General features: G+C 52.7%; 1 protein-coding gene across 1 annotated transcript; it reads left to right on the top strand.

Annotated features, from left to right (window-relative positions):
* Nucleotides 1-4,843: 4,843 nt before the first annotated feature.
* On the top strand, nucleotides 4,844-17,949 carry LOC134399696 (olfactomedin-4-like). The gene is made up of 5 exons (XM_063127781.1): nucleotides 4,844-5,089; nucleotides 11,850-12,002; nucleotides 14,985-15,197; nucleotides 16,005-16,137; nucleotides 17,150-17,949. The coding sequence occupies exons 1-5, from the start codon at nucleotides 4,844-4,846 to the stop codon at nucleotides 17,947-17,949; spliced, it is 1,545 nt and encodes a 514-aa protein (XP_062983851.1).
* Nucleotides 17,950-18,204: the final 255 nt, after the last annotated feature.

The raw sequence follows: 18,204 nt of genomic DNA on the forward strand, positions 1-18,204 counted from the left end.
CACACACGCCTCAGTTCCGGGGCTCCTGGGAGCCTCCGCGCCCCCTCTTCCAAGGTTAGGGTTTGTTTTTTAAAAAATTGGCCTACGTTTAGTCCTTTTCTTTCTTTCTTTTTTTCTTTTAGAGCTGTAAATGTGAAGGATCACATTTACCACTAAATTGGGGGGGGGAACAAGGGGGAAGGAACGGGGTGCTCCCTCCCTCACAGAATATCCAATCCCCCCCTTTATTTATTTTTTTAAAAAATTCTAACGAGGGTCTGCAGAGGCACGGAGCCTAACTCCAAGCTAAAAAAAGTCAGGGTAACTATCTGACTTTTTCAGAGCGGCGCTTCGGGGCTTTGCTCCTGGATCGCTTTGGAGTGGCGGCTGCGTCATGTAGATCACCTGCCGCCACTCTGAAGGTACCGCGGGGGGAAAGCGCCCGTCTAGACAAGCCCCAGGTTTGCCAGCACTGACTCCGGAGAGGCAGGCAGGAGTGTTTCCAGCCCTACCTGCAGATGCTGCTGGGGGTGGGGGTGGGGACCTCCTGCATGCAGAGCGGGGGCTCAGCCACTGAACGCCCCCCCCACCCCCCACTCTGTCATGGATCAGCCAGCTGACAAGAACGCCAGAACAGAAGACGAACCCACGGGGTCCATCTAGCCCGGCCCTTTGTGCACACAGGGGCCAGCCAGTGGTCGACCAGGGACCAACAAGCAGGGCATGGTGCGACAGCACCCTCCCACCCATGTTCCCCAGCAGCTGCTGCACACAGGCTCACTGCCTCAGATGTAATGCAAAACACAGGCAGAACTCTGAAATCCTGATTTCCAAGTGACATGTGGCTGAGTGGCCTAGCGGTTAGGGTGTCGTACCATGACCAGGGAGACCTAGGCTCAGATCCATGAGCAGACACGGAACTCACTGGGTGATCTTTGGCCAGCCTCTCTCTCTCTCTCTCTCTCTCTCCTTCTTAATACACCTCACAGAGGTTGGTGAGGAGAAACTGGGGGGAGTGAGGAGGAGAGAAAAGACCCGCCTCCCCTCCTGGACTTCTTTGGAGGGCAGGGTACCCAAAGGCAAGCAAACTTACTTTCAAGATTGCATCTCTGACATGCTCAGAGATGCCAGCAGCAGCGCAGTTTCCCTTCCTCAGTGGGTCCCTTCCACCGGACTCGCCGGTGCAGCAGGCGACTATGAGACCACGGGGGAAATGGCAGCAGCAGCCGCCTCCACCTCCTCGGTTGTGGGAAATCCACCTGGCCAGATTAAAGGCTTCCTGAGTGGGGATTCCAGCTGGGGTCTGCAGGGCCTCCTGGCACCCCCAGGGCACCCGGCCTCTGAATGGCCCGTTAAAGATTAACCGGAGCCGGCCTGGCTCGGCTGAGCAGCTTCCTTCCTGCTGCTCCAGCACTGGCATGCCAAGGGAGGGGGCTTCTCCGCATCGGCCTGGAATTCTCCCCATCGCCGTGGTCCCCTGCTGCCCCCCACCCCGGCGGTGCAGGCCAGCCACGTGCCAGCACCAGCAGGGAGGAGGGAAAAGGCCAGCTCCTGATGTCTCCGCAGGGCAAAAGCCCCTGCAAATCAGCGAGGGACTAACCGTGCATGGCGCCTTTCGCACAGCAGCCACCCGAGGCAATTCTATGCAGAGGAAGGGGTATTCGGGCAGGGCCCCCTCCAGCCATGCCTATCTCCAACTGGCTCCTTTGAATGACAGGGGCAGGGGGAAGGCCTCCTCAGACCTCGGAGCTGCGGGAGAGGCTTTACCCTGATGGCGTCCCTAAACGAACGACTGGCCTCTCACAGAAGTTTACAGGTTGGTTACATGATGGCGTGTACAGCCAGGATGTCTCCTGCACTATGCCTACCCCCTCATCCTGCTGTCAGAAAACACAGAGATAGTTGGCTTTTTTTTTTTAAAAAAAAAATTAATCTGCAAAATTAGTCCCAAGTAAAGGTGGCGTTGTGCTATAATTCCGCCACCAGATGTCACTGTTTTATTGAGTTGAATGGAGACCGCAGAGATTGGAAGTATTCAATCCAAACCACGTGGAATTGAGCCGATTGTGATCCCAGAAAGAAAACGGAAGCAGAAAGCAGCAGTTGTGTTTTTTTTAAACTCTGAGTTTGCCCCCCCAAACCCTGGGTCCATCTAGCCTAGCATTGTTGACACTGACTGGCAGCAGCAGCTCTCCAGAGTTTTGGGCGGGATTCTCTCCTAGCCCCACCTGAGCGTTGGTCCGACCCATAGGGCAACAAGAAAAAGGCTGCCACCTATGAGCCTCAAGGCAGCTCCAGACTCTTCTGGTTACTACCTCTTTAATGAGAACTTTGCTAATTTCACTCTTCCAAACTAATACGTGAACCGGCACTTGGTTATCCTTGGAAGTTTGCAATGGAGTTCTTTATTCAAAAATAAAAGTTAAAATGCATATTTTAGGGAAATGCATGTATTCGTGAAAATAACGTTAAAAAGTGTTAGGAGTTATTTGCTAAAATGTGCATACAGGGCTGGCCCAAGACATTTTGCTGTCTGAGGCAAAGGACAAGATGCCACCCCCCTCCCCTGGCCATGTCCAGAAGTTGACTGAGTCATCAGCTGGACCTTTCTTTGACCCTGGCAATGGGATGGCCGCCTCCACTGTGCCTGCAAGCTAGCTTATGGGCAGCAGGGCAGGCCGCATGGCTCACTGCTGCCACTGCCACCACTGCCACCACACTGTATCTGCCACCAGATGAAACTGCTTCTCTCTGCCCCATGGTAGGGCCGGCCGTGTGTGTACAGAAATGAAGGAATTGCAGAAATGCACACAATGAGTATTTTTTTTTATGCAAATGGTTTTATATATATATATATATATATATATATATATATATATATATATATATTCAACATTTGGAATGGACTGAATTTAAGATTGGGAAACTGAGAGAACTCAAAACTCAACAGTTTTGTCCATCCTTAATGATCAGTGCTGGACAAAACGATTTTGCTCCCTTAAGCAGACGCTGCTTCAAAGCACCTTGACGTCCTACCACCCAGGCGCCAGTTCCTTCCTTCCCCTACACACGCGCACCGAGAGACACATGCACCTCTCCATGATCCTGCCTAACGTGGGTCGCGCCAGCCTTCCTCCACATGGCAGGGCCAGCCTGGGGTGCGTGGGTGAGAGACGCTCCGCTTGTTCCCCTCGGCCCACAGCATTTCCAGTAAGCAGCCTTTCCTATGTGTAGGCTGGCTTTCTGTCTTTCTTTCCATCGCTTAAAACACACACACGCATTGACACACAGCTACCTGCATTTTTGGACTCTGATTGGGGGCGTGGCTATAGGGAGTCTCATGCTGAGAACTGCTCTTTCACTGGATCTGTCTAGTATGTGCAGCAAAGATTCTTTGGAAATAAATGTATGTTGGATATGCCACATTTGACAAGTCTTTCACCATAAGGAAGCAGTTATGCAAACTTACTTGCAGGTAGTCCTGTTGATTTCAGGGAGTTTTACCTTCTCCACCAGGGCTGAGACTGAGAATGTCTCCCAGTGATGTGCAAAGTAACACCCATGCGCACAGCAGCTGTAAGTGCACTACTTTGGCCCCGAGGGGGATTTACTTGGCATTGCTGCCACCTGTCAAAAAGGCAGCCAGCAGAGAAAAACAAAAGGCAGAACAAAATGAACGTTTACCAGCCCCACATGCACACCGAAGGCTAAAAGGAGAGAGACCCACACTCTTCTGCAGTGGGGCAATGACCACAGCCTGACGGCGCACACGAATTCTTGCACGTACGAATGCAGTCACAGTGTTATCTTTTCGGCGCCAGGTCAAGACTTTTCTCTTCTCCCAGGCATTTAACAGCATTTAACAGCATATGCAGAGTTTTTAACTGACCCAAGAATAGTTGTTTTAAATGGATATTGTTGCTTTTTATAATTTTGGCGGTTTTAAATTTTGTATATCTGTTTTTAATGTTCATTGTTTTTAACTTTTGTAAACCGCCCAGAGAGATTCAGCTATGGGGCGGTATATAAATGTAATAAATAAATAAATAAAATAGGGTTTAGTCCCCTTTGTGTTCCATTACACAGGCAGGGGGCAAGCGAGAGACCACAGCCGGCACGCAGAAAAGGCTTCCTTTCCCCACTTACCTGCTGCCGCCGCCATAGAGATACTAATTATAGAATCATAGAATCACAGAATAGCAGAGTTGGAAGGGGCCTACAAGGCCATCGGGTCCAACCCCCTGCTCAATGCAGGAATCCACCCTAAAGCATCCCCGACAGAGGCTTGTCCAGCTGCCTCTTGAAGGCCTCTAGTGTGGGAGAGCCCACCTCCTCCCTAGGTCACTGGTTCCATTGTCGTACTGCTCTAACAGTCAGGAAGTTTTTCCTGATGTCCAGCTGGAATCTGGCTTCCTGTCACTTGAGCCCGTTATTCCGTATCCTGCACTCTGGGAGGATTGAGAAGAGAGCCTGGCCCTCCTCTGTGTGACAACCTTTCAAGTATTTGAAGAGTGCTCTCATGTCTCCAAAGCCCCCGCCATATCTTAATCTTCGGCTATTGGGCAGTATAAAAATAGAGCTTCGGCTATTCTGACTCTATACTGTTAGCTTCACCCTACCCGGTGCCTGTTTACACTTCCCTGTGCCTGTTTGCATTCTCTTTCCCTCCTTATTGTTTACTACAACTTTATTAGATTGTAAGCCTATGTGGCAGGGTCTTGCTATTTACTGTGTTATCTGTACAGCACCATGTACATCGATGGTGCTATATAAATAAATAAATAATAATAATAATAATAATAATAATAATAATAATAAATAAATAAATAAATAAAATAAAACCATGTGGCCTACTTCCGGTCATATGCATCGGCGGCAGCAGAAGCTGCCAGATGCAAGGATGGCAGCGGCGGTGGCAGCAGATGAGGGACCGCCGAGGGCCATTCTGAAGCACCGAGGTGCCCCGAAGCTTCGGAGCCAACTGGCTTCACGGGGCCTCGGCCTTTGCCCAAACCACCTCGGAACCGAGCCGAGGCAGGCCAAATCAGCCTGCCTCGGCTCGGATTCGGGGCCTCGGCCCCAGGCGCTGCACAGCCCTGGTTCCAAGAGAGTACTGGAGGAGGGCAACATTCATTTATTGACAAATATGCAAGCAGAGCACAGAGCATAGGCAAAAGGACACTCCTTCAGCAGGCAGCAATGCTGTTGATCCCCCCACCCCACCCCACGCACCCCCACCCCATTGCACCAGCCTGCCAGAGAGCAGGCCCAGCCGCAGGCCAGTTGGTTTTGCAGAGATCTTTCGTGCCTTTCAGCCTAGACCTCCCAGGCAGTTTCTAAGAGCTCGTGGTGGGAGAGAGCGGTGGAGCCTCTGCGTTGCCTGCAGAAGGTCCCAGGTTCAACCCCCGATGGCATCTCCAGGTGTTGTTTTTTAAAGAACCAGGTAGCAGTTGACGGGAAAGACCCTCCTGCACCTGAGACAAGCCTGGGGAGCGGCTGCCAGGCAGACCAGACCAGACTGCGCTAGATGGAGCCCAGCACGAAGCAATGGCCGTGGAGCAGTCGAGAGGGATGCCAGGAGGCCCCTTGGGAACTGCTCTGCCGGGGATCTAGGGAAAGCTACCCTCAGCACCACCAAGAAGCCAACATACACTGATCATGTCCATTCGCCCTGGAGAGCCTCTCCGCCCGGATTTGGTCTAGCCATCCATGTTGCTGCCCATCACTTCTGGGTAGTCATGGCACTGCCTTCACAGTGCCGGGTCGGTGCCGCCTCCCTCCTCAACCCTGCGCTTCCCCTCTCCAGTGGTGGCATCAGGTAATCCTGATGTCGAGGAGGGAGGGAGGGGTATTTGGGTGGCCATCCGGGTCCCGAAGCCCCCCCTCTTCCTGGTGGAAGGCAACCAATTGCTGGGCATCTTCCACCAGGCTCCGCCCCTGGGTTGGCCCCGGATTGGCTGCAGAGTGATGTTACATGGCAGAAGTGCCCTTTTGACATCATTACCTTTGAAAAAGATGGGGTAAATCCCTGACTTTTTCAAAACGCAGCATTGCAGGGAAGCCTTGCGATGGCTGCGGACCTACGCTTGCATGATCTAACTGACGTGGTGCAGATCCACAGCCACCACGGGGCTTTCACCCCGTGGCTTTCCCAGAGTGCAGGACACGGAATAACGGGCTCAAGTTAAAGGAAGCCAGATTCCAGCTGGACATCAGGAAAAACTTCCTGACTGTTAGAGCAGTACGACAATGGAACCAGTTACCTAGGGAGGTTGTGCGCTCTCCCACACTAGAGGCCTTCAAGAGGCAGCTGGACAACCATCTGTCAGGGATGCTTTAGGGTGGATTCCTGCATTGAGCAGGGGTTGGACTTGATGGCCTTGTAGGCCCCTTCCAACTCTGCTATTCTGTGATTCTATGTAGGCAGCACCACATACAGAACAGCTCTGGCAGTTGCCAAAGATATAAAGTCCTTGGGGATCCCAGCTCAGGGAATAAATGCATCAGGCGCTCCTTATTCCAAGCGGACGTTCTTAGTGGTCCAGGACCAGCCAAGGACAGCTGCACATGCAGCTAAACAGCCAAGAGAGAGAGAGAGAGACAGAGACAGAGACAGAGACAGAGAGTAACTGAACTGGGCTGCACTGGCTATAAGTGGTTTGCACCAATAAACAAGGAGGGAGATGGCTTTGAATTGGGAAAGGGGAAAGGGAACGAGGCTGTAAATGTCTCTGCTGCTTTTCACTAGAGTTTACTCCTCCATCATTACACATTATAAAACTTTATTGTGTTCACTTAAACAAATTCTTGCAATAGCTGATTGCTGGGAACGGAGCGGGTTGGGTTTGGGTTGGCACACCCAGACGTCTCCCTCTCTGCTGGCCATCTGGCCCTGACTTTCGATGCCTCCACAGTTACACGCAGTGTGGAGTTTCATGGTCATAACTGGCTTGAGTGACACGCGGGGGTCGTTGTGGCGTTACACCCCACAAGTCAGTTCCCAAATGTATGTCTGCAGTTTGTAAGTCTGTGGTGAGTTTAGAATGTTGGCCTGAGTGGGTGGAGTTAGAATGTCTGGGGAGGGGAGAAGTAAGGGAATGACTGGGGGGATTGAGGGAGACTTTTTAGGTCCTCTTAGAGCAGCCTTCCTCAACCTGGGGTGCAACACATCTGGAGCGCCCCAGGTTGAGGAAGGCTGTCTTAGGGCGTTACTAGACGAGGCTCTAGCGCGCGTTACCTTCCGCAGTCACGTCGAGGCTTCCAGATGACGTTCACGAGGATCCGCCGTTATCCCGCGGTGAAGCCACTTTCTCCCGACTTTAAAAAAGTGAGTTTTAGGGCGCCTTTTCCTGCTGTCCCGCGGTAATTCGGAGTACGTGTGGGAGGATGTGAGGTCACTGCGGTCGGCACTGGTCAGGAAAAGGCGTGCTAAGGGGGAGTGGTCAGCGGCTTCGGTCAAGCCGCCTCCGCCATTTGCGCGCAGTCCGCCAGCTGGGGCAGCGCGGCGGAGCGGCTTTTTTTTTTTATTTCCCCAGTGACAGTTTGCGCAGGACCGGAGGACCGGAAAAGTGGCTGGTGACTCCTTGCGGTGGGCAGCTACCGTGGCCGCATAATGGCGGTGCTGTACGCTGCCTGTTAGTGTGGGTACCAGGCTGGCAGAGGGCAGAGCTGTTTGTGGGCTGCTGCCATGGCTACGGCCAGATGTGGGTTGGCTCCTTGGGATGGGGCACAGGGCACAGAGGCGGTCATCGCCGCCGACACCTCAGAGGCATGATGGGAGATGTAGGCACAGAGTGGCCATGCAGACGATTGACCTCGGGTCATATGACACCCGCCACGACCCCCATCAGGAAGTGAGCGCATCAATGTTGACCCTCAACAGCACCAGCAGCACTTCAGCTGGCACTGGCACTGCCGCCGCTGCCGCCGCCAGGGCCGGCAGCGGCATCGCTGACGGCTGCGCAAGTTTGCGGTCTTTCGGACGTGCGCAAACCGTGCAGCGAGCGAAAAAAAAAGCCGCGGCAATCAGGCCGGTGTGGCTGCGCAACCGTTCTCGCGGCGGCAGCAGCACAACCGGCGCAAACTTCCGCCACAAATCGAAGGCAGGTGTGGAGCATGAGGCGTCACGGCTGAACGGGAAAAGCCGCTTTCACCGCTCCTCAACGACGGAACACCCGGTAGGTCTAGCAACGCCCTTAGAGTCTTTAGTGCTCTCTGTGTTTAGGGTACTTAAGTTCTGGGAAATCTGAGGTTCAGTGTAGAGAGTGGTGTCTTTGGAGTGTGGTGTGCACATAGTTGATGTATATTAATCAATACTGATAATAAAGGAAGTTCAAGAGTGATTGTGTGAGAAAAAGTGCGTAGTGAATGGGTGAAAGGATTGGATGAAAGGTTTCAAAAAAGTTTTTAAATGTTTTATTTTGAAACAAGGCTTGTGAACTTTTTAAAAATAAATTTTAATCATTCTGTTTTAACTACCACAAAAATCCCACGTGTCTGTTTGGCATTTATCATCTGAAGATTATACATTTAGCACCACTCTGACAATCATTCACCTCAGCACGTATAACTCACAGTGTATTATTTTATATATTAAAATCCATTCTCCATTTTAAACCCCTTTCTCCACATAGTTTGGAGGAAGGTTGTTTTTGTCCCTTGCCTCAGGCGTATCAAGCGGTGGTGCTTGGCTTGAGCAGGGAGTAGCTGTGGCCAGGCCTGGTGTTCAGAGCCTGTGACGTGGCAGTTGTCTCTTCCCCGAACAGTCACAGCTGAATTATTATCTTATTTATTTATTTAAAATATTTATATCCCGCCCTATATCAATAAGATCTCAGGGTGGTGTATGGATAAAAGCATACAGTATAAAACAGTAGATATAAACAGCTAAAAACAAATTAAACCATACACCAAGTTAAAATAATGTATAATTTGAAAGCAGTAACACTATTAAAACAGTTAAAACAATGTGCCAACTTGGTGAATTCGAGCATTAAAAGCTTTGTTAAAAAAGCCATGTTTTCACTTGGAGCCAGAATAAAATCAGCATTGGCACCAGTCAGGCCTCCAAGGGGAGGGCATTCCACAGCCGGGGTGCCACTGCAGAGAAGGCCCTCTCCCCTGTCCCAACATAGCGAATGTGTTGTGCTGGTGGGATGCGGAGTAGAGCTCCTCCAACAGATCTCAAGTCTTGGGCAGGCATATATAAGGAGAGGCACTCCCTCAAGTATCGAAGTCCCAAGCCGTTTAGGGCTTTAAATGTCATTACCAACACCTTGAATTCCGACCGGAAGTGTATAGGCAGCCAGGGCAATTCTTTTAAGACCGGTATTATATGGTCTCTGTAAGATATACAGTCTAGCTGCTGCATTTTGCACTAGCTGCAACTTCCACGTCATCTTCAAGGGCAGCCCCACGTAGAGTGCATTGCAGTAGTCTAATCGGGAAATCACTGGTGCATGCACTTCTGTGGCTAGGTTGTCCCTGTCCAGGAAAGGCTCTAGCTGGCGGATCAGCTGAAGCTGACCCCAAGTACTCCGTGCCACAGAGTCCACCTGGGCCTCCAGTGACAAAGATGGATCAAGGAATACTCCCAAGCTGCTCCCCCTGCTTCTTCAGAGGGAGCGCCACCTCATCCAGAACAGATCCCTTACCCAATTCCCAGACTCGGGAACCACCAATGATGGTGGCAGCAGGGTAGAGACGGCCGAGCTACGTGAAGGCGGGAGAGGCTCCTGGGAGGGTCAGAAGGCTGGAACAAGCTAGATCTTGTCAGGGCTTGACGGCAGCACCGTGTGCATTCCTCCATTTGTGCTCTGGCTGATTTATGAGTGTTTGTAAACACCCTGGGACCCCGTCCATCGCCTGCTGGCTGCAACCTGTTGTGTTGACCTAAGCATCTCCTCTCCTGGAAGCGGATCTCAACAGCAGACGTGGCAGGGAAACGAGATCAACTGGGGGCATTCCCAGGAGTCACTATAAAGCCGTGGCGTGGCGTGGCTTGCCTTCCACAAGGAGCAACATCCGTGGAGAGAAGATGGGTGGCTCTTGCTCCGGCCCATTGCTGCTGCTGCTGCTCCTTCTGCGCGGCCTCTCTGCTGCCCGTACGACCACCAGCCTTGCCCTAGCAAGTGAGGTAAGGAGAGGGTCCCGTGGGTGATGGCGACAGGGGCTGGAGGCAGCCCTGCGCACCGTCCCCATCGGTCGCTGACTCCTCTTCCATGCACAGCAAGACACGCCTCTGCCCACGCAGAACGGAATTGGCCACTCGTGCCACGTGTGTTTGCGACCGAGACAAGCGGGGCCTCCGTCCGTACCGCCCCATCCCGCCATAGCTGTCTGTGTGGGGCTCCATTTCCAGGAGGGGGCACAGAGGCTCCAGGGGGCCTGTAGGCCAGGGGTGGGGAACTGAGGGCCTCCAGACATGGTTGGACAGCAACTCCCGTCAGCCCCAGCCAGAGTGCCAAAGGTGAGGGATGATGGGGGATATTTTCAGCACCCCTGACGCCCACTGCATGTTCCTCTCATCGTGACCGGGGCAAGTTGCCGGTGTCAGGGCCACTGTATGAGTAAGGTGACCATATTTGGGAAACCAAAAAAGAGGACACCTAGTGTGTGTGTGGGGGGGGAAGCAGCTTTCTGAGTCCTGCAGAAAGTACGTTATTCCCCCGCCACCTTAAAGAACCCGATTGGAGTGAAGGAGGGGAAAGGATTTCATTCTGCACCACCACCATCCACTCCAATTGTGGCCTTTTCTATAATGTCCACGAATGACCCCCTTTCCCCTTTAAGACCTCAATTGGAGCTCGGGGTGGGGGAATGATGTGCCTCAAGAAAGCATGTCACTCCCTCCTGCCATGCTAATGGCAGCCTTAAAGAGGAAGGTGTGTCATTCCAGGACATTATTGAAAATTATAGAAAATCCCCCCTGACACCATGGAAAGAACAAAAACCAGGACAAATCCGGGGAAATCCTGACAGTTGGTCACCCTATGCAGGAGACAGCTCGTACGCCGTGCCCACACTGGCCACCGCCTGCCCATTGCAAGGGAGGCACGAAGCCCTCCTCAGCGCATGTGGGGGGGATATCTCACCACAGGGGGAGGGGGGCAGCCAACATGCCAGAGAGACTCAGGGGTGCCTGTGTTTTCTCCTGCTAGCCCCTCCTGCCTTTGCCTGAAGCAACGTCGTCGTTTCCAAGGGTCTCTTTCCAGGAGCAACGCCAGGAAGCAACGTCTGCTCCCCAGGTGGGAGAATGGATCTTGTGGCTCAGCCTGATGGACGCAGGAGTGGGGAGGGCGGCTGCCCTGGGAGGCTTCAGCAGCACCTGAGGCGGTGGGAAGGGGAGGGGGAAGGAGGGGCACCTCCACCCACCCCCGCTAACTGTTGGGCTGCAGCAGGGCTGGGCAGACCTTGAGCTGGAAGGATCCACTTCCTTGAACCGAAAGCTCCCCCGGCTGGACCTGGGTGCCAGGCAGTGGCTCAGCAGAGGGGAACACGGGACGCGTCGCCGAGAAACCCGGGTGCCCCCGAGCCCAGGCTCAGCCCAGGGATTCGCTTTCAGCCCCAGAACTGGGCTCACGGCCCTTCCACACACACATCCCCCCCTGGTCCCCCCCACCCCGCAGGCTCCCTTCCATCCTTGCAGTCTAAGGGGGGAGGAGGGCCATGCCCTGTTGCTGGACCAGCCTGCCCCAAGCTGGTGCCCTCCAGATGTGCTGGACTACCACTCCCAGCAGGCAGAGGAAGAGAACCAGCCAGGTGGGCTTTCACTGCTAGAGGGCAGCGGCTGCCTCTCTGTACGCCGTCTGGGCCTTTGCACGGGGCTCTTGCGCCTTGGACCCAAGTCATCCACCGCCTGGTTCTTGCAGGTGGTTTCCAGCGTCAATGGGTCCGTGGACGACCGTGGGATCTGCCACTGCTCTGTGCTCGTGCCACAGGATGCCTTCCCAGTCAAACGGGTGGAGGTTCTGGAGGTGCAGGCACGCTCGCTCACCCAGAGGTGCGACAGAGAGCTCTCCAAGGTAAAAAGAAAGAAAGAAAGAAAGAAAGCTCTTGATGTCGTCCTTTTAATGGGTACGTTGTCCTCTTAATGAACAAACGCCAAATGTGTGGCTGCACAATGAAAAGTATGAGGTAAACATTTTATATTTTGATTCATTGGGAAACCCAAACCTTCCATTGATGATGACTCCAGAACAAATTGTTCTCTCACATAGGAGTTACGGCTGATCTGAACCTCCCCCCCACATCTCCTGGACCAAGTGAGCCCAAATTCGAGGGCTACAGCAAATCCTGCAAAGCCAGGAAAGTTCTTTAGATGTTTCAGCTGAGGCCAGGGCCACCATCCAAAGCCTGGTCCTCAGAAGAACCACCACCGCGAGGTCTCTTTGCAACGCAGGCGAGGATGGGCTGAGGGGACCCCGCCGTGGCTGGGGGGCTCTGAGCCTCTTACTCTGCAACTTCTCTCTAGAGAAAGGCAGAGAAGCAGACGCCAGCAGACGCCGCTCTGCACCGACGGATGCTGAGATGCGCTTCTCTACCCGTTGCAAGCTCTGCACCTGGCACCTCCCCCACACCCTGCCCAGCACGTGGGGGCCATGGCTTAAATAAAGTCACCCGGCCTCTGCTTCATGGCAAGGATGGATGCAGATAACGTAGAACCACTAACAAATGGCCACCAGCAATGCAGAAAAGGAGCATACGGAGAGGCTCCTGCACCCCCAGTCCTGAGAGGGGTGAACTTGCAAGGGCTTCAGTGCCTACTCAGAGATCTGCGTCCGAGACGGAGGGCCCGGGAGACCTGTGGCGTTTCTTTCATTAAAAAAAAAATGGTTTATTTACCATGTGCGCAGGACGAAGGCCTGCAATATAACCCAGCGCCAGGCAAGCCCGGCTTCCTCTCAGCTGCCCAGCGGATCTTCGTCCGCAAGACGAAAGCCAATCGCTCCTTTTGTCTTAGGCTTAATCTACACCAAGCAGGATATTGCACTATGAAAGCGGTATGAAAGTGGTGTGTCCATGCGCCCCATCAGGTGTCTGTGCACTTCAGTACCGCTATACAGCAGTAGTGTAGACCCTGCATTGCACTTCAATACCGCTATAAAGCAGTAGTGTGGCTCCTGCCTTTTATATACCACTTTCATAGAATCATAGAATCATAGAATTGCAGAGTTGGAAGGGGCCTACAAGGCCATCGAGTCCAACCCCCTGCTCAATGCAGGAATCCACCCTAAAGGATCTCTGACAGATGCTTGTCCAGCTGCCTCTTGAAGGCCTCTAGTGTGGGAGAAGAGCCCACCACCTCCCTAGGGAACTGATTCATACCGCTTTCATAGTGAAATATCCTGCTTGGTGTAGAGGAGGCCTTAGATTCACCCTTCCCCCAGATTCACCTGCCTCCCACCCCCTCAGCCCTTGTAGAACAAAAAGGTCACCCATTCAAGGAGTACAGTGTGTGTGTCGGGGGGAGTGATCCCCTATCACTTTTATTCAGAGTCTCCGAATTGTAAGGGACCCCAGAGGTAATATAGACTGACCCCAAATATATACCAATGTTGCCAAATACCCTTCATTAGCTGGATGATCATTGCCCTTCTCTATCAGGAAATATTTGTCCATTACTTCCTGCTGCTCTGTTCCTTAACTTCATCTTCTCCTAATGACACCCGGTCTCTTCTCCCTTTCTCATGTCTGCCAAATTTCAGACAGATTGGTGTGGTTGTATTCATGTAATGAACTGGTAAAATTTGCTCTTTTTTCAGGGAAAAAATGGAGGAAGGGGGAAGGATTGGAACAAGCACACTAACGGCTAACATATGTATTATTATTATTTTTTAAAAAAAGACACGTGGAAAGAGAAATAGGGGCAAGAGACAGCAGTGAGAGAAGGGTGAAAGCCCCAGAAAGATCCAAGTCCCAACGCCCCCAGACACACACACCACCAACAAACCTAAGCCAGCCAGCCCCAAACACCAGACTCCTACCGAGTCTAACCCACAATGAGCAAGGACGAAGGAAGCGCCATCTCCTGGCGGTCCTTAAGCCCTCCTCCAGCATAGAATCATAGAATTATAGAGTAGCAGAGTTGGAAGGGGCCTACAAGGCCATCGAGTCCAACCACCATTGTGATTGGAGGCTGCTGGAGAGAATTGGGAGACTTCGGGAGGATTGGGGGATGAAGCTGTCACTTAACAGCATTCCTCCCCCTCCAAACTCCTCATTCCCCCCTCCCTGTTCCAACAACAACAAAAACATTGCAAGCACAGACAGGCTGTCTGCCTTTGAAAAAAGATCTGAATCGATTCCGAGCAACCTGAATCCATTTGGACCGTGCCAATTGACTTCGTGCCGATTCGGACCAGTTTTGATTTGCTTTGGACCTGTTTCAAGGCCTGCTGAGTCACCCTGATTCACCTCAGATTCGGGATTTGGATCCGAGGCAATGCACAGCCCTAATCTCCCCCTCCCCCATCACAGCTCTCACCAGCCAACCTCCGTGCCCTCTTGAGCTCCCCCTCACATTGTGTGCCCCACAGCCCACAGCCCTGCAAGGCCGAGCATCACGTGGCCTCCAGTACTGCCACCGTCAACGGCTGCTCTGCTCTTTCTCTCTTCTGCCCATTCATTCCCTGCTGCCACCTGCCCTTCCTGCCTCTCTGAAGCCCTCTAGGCTCAGAGAAGCATCAGCCTGTTTCTGGAAGCCTACCCCACCCCTCCTTCTCAGCCTCCTCCGTTCCTTATTTAAAAATCATACTCTTGAATAATCTTGTCCTACTTTCATTCTCTTAATCCACCCAGCATGGCAATGGTACAGTGCCCAAAGCTGCCCTTGGCTTTAAGAACCATACCACAAGATGGGGGGGGGGGAGGAGGAGGAGGAGGAGGAGGGGGCTTCCTATCTCATACATCAAGGGAATGGTACACTTCAATTCCTCCCACCCTCCCTCTCCCTCCTCCTCCCTCCCTCCCTCCCTCCCTCTCTCTCTCTCCCTCTCTTCTCACAGGTGACGGAGTACATTAAAGTCATTGATGCCTACGGGCAGAAGATCCTTAACCTGACGGAGCGAGTGGAGCACATGCACAAGAGCCAAGTATCCTACACAGAGCTGGACTTTGAGATGGTGAAGCTGGAAATCCAGGAGATGGAGACCCTGATCAGCCAGCTCAAGGTTTCCATGGGTGACAGCAACGTGGTCGTCCAGCAGCTCTACGTGGAGGTGAGCCTGGAGCTCCCTGCCTCTCTCAGTGAGGCCTGGACTTGGGAGGAGGTCCGGATGCCCTTGCGAAGGGAGATGCATCCCTTCTCCCTGAAGCTCTTCCAGGAACTCCACAGTCCCTGCAGTGCTCATTCCCCGTTTGCAGGCGTTTCCGAGAGTAGCTCTACGAGTCTGTTGCGGCAAAGTCAACCAAGAGTCTCGTAACACCTTAAACCTTCCCATGGCAGAAGCTTTCGTGCGCTAGAATCCATTCCATGGAAGTTTAGGGTTAGGGTTAGAGTTAGAAGACTCTTCATTTCCTTTGAGGAGCTGCATTATTGCTGCCCGCACCCAATTACCAATGGAGGCACCTGAAAGGTAACTCCTCCTAATGCAAACCACCCCTTCAAAGGAGGGCTGTTCTTCAGGGCAGCCACAGGGGAGGAACCGTGTAGGCTGGTGGGGGGCTTGGGACTCAGGGATGGCTGCCCTTGACTCCCAGCACGGGGGTAGACTGGGTGGCCTTTGGAGCTCTTCCAGCTGCTCTGTCAGTCTATCTCTCCTGCCATCAGCCGTGGCTTCTCCTCCTCCTGCCCCCTATTCCTTTCAGGTTCCAGGGCCCATCATTCTGTCATTGACCATCACACCATCACCTGCCTCTCTCATCAATCCAGTGTGTCAGTGGAGGCAATCTGGCAAAATCTTTATTTCAAGAGTGCATAATAAGAAGGGAAGGCCAGTAGGTGGCCATTGGGTGCCTTCAACAAATGTACCGGCTGCTCCCTACATTGTCTCCTCCTCCTCCTCCTCCTCCTCCTCCTCCTCCAGATCAAGAACATGAGCCTGATGGTGACTCATCTGGAAAGCCTGGACAAGAACAACATCCTGGCCATTCGCCGGGAGATTGTGGCTCTGAAGCAAAGGCTGAAGGAGTGTGAAAAGCCGGAATCTGTTCAACCAGGTCAGCAGGGCTGCTCCTAACCATGGAGGGAAGGTAGTCGGGGGGGGGGAGAAGGGAGGGCGATGAGCTCCACTTGGGACGGCTGGCGTCTCTGGGTGGTCCCAGGCGGGGGGCTCCCAGCGCTCCTCATCGGAAGGCCCTTCTGCGGCTGTCGTGTCTTTTCCTCCCAAGCAGTCGTTTTCTGGTAAGAAAGGAGAATCATGGAAGAAGGGTAGGAAAGCCCAGGAGGGGCTACAAGCTGAAGGTGGCCTGATCTGGGCCATGCCTAAAGCCCCACGAATGAGGCCGTGTGATTCTGGCTTCCTGCCTAGAGCTTTTCCCGGGAGCTTTGCTTCCATAGGAGGCTTTTAGCAGGAAGCTGGAAGAGCCTTGTGTAGAGAAAGCCCTTCTCCTGAGTGGCTCTCCAGGGTGAGTCACGCATGGAGTTCTTTCCCAGCCCGAAGTGAAAATGGCAGGAAATGAAGCGGGGGACTTCTGCGTGCAAAGCAGGGGCTGCACCGAAGAACTACGGCCCCTTCCCCTTCATTCCCAGGCGTGGTGAAATTACTGAAAGGCCACACTGAGCAGAATACCAGCCACAGGCCCGGCCGGCAAGCAAGCCACAAAATGGACGGAGCGAGGGAGGGAAGGAGGGTGGGCCTCAAAGTGGGAGAGTTGCCGGCGTATTTGCCCTTCTTCTGGGAGGGAGGAGTTGGGCCTGAACATAAACTTTCCTTGAAGCTGATTGGTGGGAGATCCAGGACAAATAAAAGGGAGGACTTCCTCACACAGCACCTAGTTAAACTCTGGCACTCACTATCACAAGATGTAGTGATGGCCACCCATTTGCATGGCTTTAAAAGGAGGTTGAATGAATTCCTGGAGGAGAAGGCTATCAATGGCTACCAGCACCGCTTCCCTAGATTTGCGTTGCCTGACTGTCGTTCGGCCCATGTGCTGCTGGGACCAGGGGGCCCTCCCGGTGGTTCCAGACATAACCTCTTTGCCCTCTTCTACTCCCCCTTCATTCCAGGTTCCTGTAACCATGGTGGCCTTGTCAACATCAGCAAGCCTTATCCCATCCAGTGGAACTGGAGAGGATCTAGCTACCAGTACGGAGTTTGGGGCAAAGACTACTCGCCTGACAACCCAGAAAATGAAGTCTATTGGGTGTCCGCTCTGGATGATGCGCGACTCATGCAGCATATTTATCTTTACCCTTCCTACGATAATTTATTGTTGTATAGACCGTCTAAGACCTTTGCTTACAAATATGGGCAAGGAAGTGGAGCAACTATGTACAAGCATTTCCTGTACTTTAATTACTATAACACCAATAACGTGTACAAATTTGACTTAAAATCTAACTCGGTGGTTTTGAGGAAGGAGCTTCCAGGGGCGGCCTTCAACAACCGCTTCTCCTACGCCGGGGTAGCCTGGCAAGACATAGACCTCCTCGTGGATGAGACCGACTTATGGGCTGTTTATTCCACAGAGGCAAATACCGGTAACATAGTGATTAGCAAGCTCAACGAGGACACCTTGGGAGTGCAGAAGACCTGGTACACGCGGCAGTACAAGCCCTCTGTGTCCAGCGTGTTCATCATCTGTGGGGTCCTTTATGTCACTCGCTCCATGAATACAAAGCAAGAGGAGGTCTTCTATACTTTTGACACCCGCACTGGGAAGGAGGGCCGGGTCAGCATCCTGATGGACAAACCGTTTGGTACAGTACAGGGTCTCAACTACCACCCCGCAGACCACAAGCTCTATGTCTACAACGATGGCTTCTTGATTACTTACGAAGTGAGCTTCCGACGGGCCTCCCCGTGACCCCCTGGCTCTGCTGATAAACTCAGTTTGGCTTCTTGGCTTTTCTTTCTGGCAAATCACCTCTCTCTGCTACTGAACAATCATATCTGTGATTTAAAACCAAACGAAACACATTTCACACACAAAAATAGCTGCGTGTTTCATGTGGATGTGAAATCATAATGGCAAAAATAAATCATAACAGTAAATAAAATAAAATTGCAAACGTCTCCTTCAGCCGTAATGTTCATGAGGGCAATTAGTGAGTAATGTCTA

This window comes from Elgaria multicarinata, chromosome 5 (assembly GCF_023053635.1).
Source record: "Elgaria multicarinata webbii isolate HBS135686 ecotype San Diego chromosome 5, rElgMul1.1.pri, whole genome shotgun sequence".
NCBI lineage: Eukaryota > Metazoa > Chordata > Lepidosauria > Squamata > Anguidae > Elgaria > Elgaria multicarinata.

Bases quoted from the DNA above. Each gene is read 5' to 3' on its own strand.
- LOC134399696 (XM_063127781.1), top strand. From the start codon at position 4,844: ATGCATCGGCGGCAGCAGAAGCTGCCAGATGCAAGGATGGCAGCGGCG. The intron at 5,090-11,849 runs GTACTGGAGGAG...TGGTTCTTGCAG, and splicing joins ACAGCCCTGGTTCCAAGAGA to GTGGTTTCCAGCGTCAATGG. The intron at 12,003-14,984 runs GTAAAAAGAAAG...CTCTTCTCACAG, and splicing joins GCGACAGAGAGCTCTCCAAG to GTGACGGAGTACATTAAAGT.